The sequence below is a fragment of the Arachis ipaensis genome, chromosome B04 (assembly GCF_000816755.2).
Source record: "Arachis ipaensis cultivar K30076 chromosome B04, Araip1.1, whole genome shotgun sequence".
NCBI lineage: Eukaryota > Viridiplantae > Streptophyta > Magnoliopsida > Fabales > Fabaceae > Arachis > Arachis ipaensis.
This window is the reverse complement of record NC_029788.2, coordinates 129,959,679-129,963,068: the sequence shown is the minus strand read 5'-3', so window position 1 is coordinate 129,963,068 and position 3,390 is coordinate 129,959,679. Positions and strand designations below refer to the sequence as shown.

General features: G+C 36.2%; 1 protein-coding gene across 1 annotated transcript in view; it reads left to right on the top strand.

Annotated features, from left to right (window-relative positions):
- LOC107635493 (kanadaptin) overlaps positions 228-3,390 on the top strand; it is a 5,565-nt gene continuing 2,402 nt past the window's right edge. The window contains exons 1-8 of the mRNA XM_016338978.2: positions 228-604; positions 849-934; positions 1,565-1,644; positions 1,744-1,799; positions 2,320-2,368; positions 2,549-2,695; positions 2,852-2,947; positions 3,102-3,215. Coding sequence (XP_016194464.1) covers positions 228-604; positions 849-934; positions 1,565-1,644; positions 1,744-1,799; positions 2,320-2,368; positions 2,549-2,695; positions 2,852-2,947; positions 3,102-3,215 — 1,005 coding nt within the window. The remainder of the gene's footprint in view (positions 605-848; positions 935-1,564; positions 1,645-1,743; positions 1,800-2,319; positions 2,369-2,548; positions 2,696-2,851; positions 2,948-3,101; positions 3,216-3,390) is intronic.

Below are 3,390 nucleotides of genomic sequence, written 5' to 3'. Positions count from 1 at the left end.
ATAACCTGAGAGCCAATTTTTTTTAATTTCATAGTCAATACCCAATAGTCAATAGTCTCGTTCTTACAATCTTACCTTCAATTTTGTATTTAAAAAAAAAAAAAAACTTCTTTTGCTATTCTAATTATTATATTGTTATAGTTGTATCTGTGTTTTGTGCATAAACCGAAAGCAGTGAGAGAAGACAGTGACGAAGTGTGTTTTTTTTTGGTGCGTTTTTGACAAACATGGCTATGCCTCCCCCACCTCCCAGAATCCCTAATCCCTCTTCTTCTTCTTCTTCTTCTTCTTCTTCTTCTGATGAGAAGAGCGTGCCAGAAACCGCAATATCAGAACCGCCACCAACTACTACTACTACTTCAACCGATTCAGCAGCCATGCCTCCTCCTCGAATTCCAGAACCACCTTCTTCTTCCAATTCAGACGATTCAACTGAACCTCGACCACCACAACAACCGCCTCAGCCGCCAAAGCCATCGTCTTCTTCTTCTTCTTCTCAGGGCATACCGATTCCCTACAAGATCCCTCCATGGAGCTCTGCTCCCTGCCACGAGTTCTGCCTCGAGGTCCTCAAAGATGGCGCCATCATCGACAAATACGACGTGTTAGTCTCTCTCTCTTTCTCTCTCTCTCTAGTGAGGGAAGTTAGTTACTGTATTTTGGAGTTAACAGCTGAAAGAAAAGATTGCTTCTAGAAGTTTATTTTTTCTTAAATGTTTTTCTAGCTGATAAGCTGAATGGGATCGAACTGAATTGAATTTGTGTTTATTGCATTTGACTCCTTTTTTTTTCCTTTAAGCTTGTGGAAGATTTGAGCTTATTGTTTTGGCTATGGTGTTACCACACAGGCATGAGAAGGGGGCGTATATGTTTGGGAGATTGGACCTCTGTGATTTTGTACTGGAGCATCCCACCATTTCGCGGTTTCATGCAGGTATGATGCCGCTTAACTAGCTAGCCCTTTCAGCGAAAATTTTAGTGATTTTATCAACTTTAAGACTAGGAGTGGAATGCTAGTGTGTTGATTTGAAGGTTTGGTAGAGTTGGAGACTGGGAAATTGGTTACTACTTTTGTTTGTTTGTTTGTATCAGTAGTTTATATGTGTGGCTAGTAATTTGGCTTGTATATTGTGAATTATTATTATTATGAAACATTAGCTATCTAGCTATGGTAGAGTGTAGACCAATCTGAAGACAAGGGGTGTGTGTGTGTGTTTGGTTTAGGGTATGATAAATAAAAAGAATTATTTTCCCCTGAAATAATTCAATTCCAAACATGATAAAGGTCATGGATTTGTGACTCAAGAAATATTTGTGTGAAACCACCTTTCATTGAATAGAGCTCATTGTGATAAACTGCTATGTTGGTCAAAAGTTTCCTTCTGACTTCAGGCCTTTTATGCTTAATATGAATAGGAATTGGAAAAGGCACTACTAGGTGACTTAGGATCAAGTGACCAATTACCTTTAACTGGGTTAGCATGACTCGTGAATAGCGTAATAATATTTACTAAAAGAAGTTTGTCCATGATTCTTACCGAGTTTTTATTATGTTTTGATTTAGTTCTACAATTCAAGAGAAATGGTGATGCATATCTGTATGATCTTGGGAGTACACACGGTACTTTTTTGAACAAGAATCAGGTAATAGGGTTAATGGATATGTAATCCCGTTTTTGATACAAGAGAGGTATAAGTATAATCCCATCAGACATAAATCCATTTCTTTTCCTATTGTCTTAGGTGGAGAAAAACACATATGTTGACTTGCATGTTGGTGATGTCATTCGATTTGGCCAGTAAGTACTTTTCCCTTTTTCACTTGCTAATGAATAAGTCTTTTCCCTTTCACCTTCTCCTATGTCTTTACTGTTTTTTTCTGATTACGTCTGAGGCTGTAATAGATTTATTGGTTTAAATCTCTAAAATGAATTGTGTGCTGGACTGCTAGTTATGAGTTATCTATTAGGACCTATGCCCTAGTTACGAAGCCATTAGAAAAATAAGGAATTGCAGCTTTGTTGAGGAGCTCTTGTTTTTTTAAGTGATGTGCAACAAATTCAGTTGAATTAGGATGTTTAGTGTCCAATTTAAATTGCATACCGTATTTTTCCCTCAATATCTATCAGATGTTATGTATCATGTGCGGAAGTTCTGAGTTCTAAAACATTTGTAGATGGTATGCTTATGACACTTATGTGGTGTTTTAGGTTCCAGTTTCCTTTGGCAAACATTATGTAGTACATTGAGTTATGATGCATATACTCAAATTTTATTTATCTATTTGTTCATCTTTTTATTACATCTACACTTCTACAGGTCATCTCGCCTGTTCATTTTTCAAGGGCCGTCTGAGTTGATGCCTCCAGTAAGATCTGCATTCTTTGTTTTTTATTATTCTTTTTTTTTTTGTCTCCATGTCTATCTTGAAAAGAAAAAATGAAAAAAGAACAAGTAAAGAAGTCTCCTAGTATTTATATGATTGAGTTAATAATTTACAGGATGAAATGTGTATTGCTATAGTGGTTCATGTGCTCTTATTTTATAGGAAATCAACAAAAAATTCATTCGAGAAATGAAAATGCGCGAAGTAATGCTAGACAAGGAAGCTTCACTCCAACGAGCAAGGCTGGAAGCATCTCTCTCTGATGGTGTATCATGGGGCATGGGTGAGGATGCTATTGAGGAAGAGGAGGTTTGTGGAAACTTATATCCATGAATATACTGCATATGATATTATGATCTATGGAATTTTCCCTCTGAACTAACATATATGTTACTTATTGAGAACCTGCTTTTTGTTGAAAATACAAGTTTACCATTTATGCCTTGGCTTGATTCAAATTTTCAGGACGATGTGGATGAAGTGACTTGGCAGTCATATAAAGGACAGCTCACAGAAAAACAGGAAAAAACACGTGAGAAGATACTAAAAAGGATGGAAAAGGTGATCAGAGTTAATTTTGTTACTACAATCTTTCTTTTGAATTATATAATTCATGAAGAGCTTAACTCAGCTACCTTGCCAGAATAATTCAGCTCTGTATTAACCATGCTGATTTAATCTTTCTCCTATACTCATGCCGATTTTCTTTGTGCAGATTTCAAACATGAAGAAAGAAATCAACTCTATACGAGTTAAAGACATTTCTCAGGGTGGGCTGACTCAAGGCCAACAGACTCAAATTGCTAGGAATGAGCAAAGAATAACACAGGTAATGTTGTAGAAAAATAAATAAGACAAGAAACCATCTCACAAATATTCTGTGATTGCCTGAGTTTTTAAAATTAGATGTTGGTTCTCATCAACCCTTCTTGTTAATTGAGTACATTCTAATGTCTAAGCATGTCAATTGTAAGCTGATTTTTTTTTTTTTTTGGGAGGGGTTT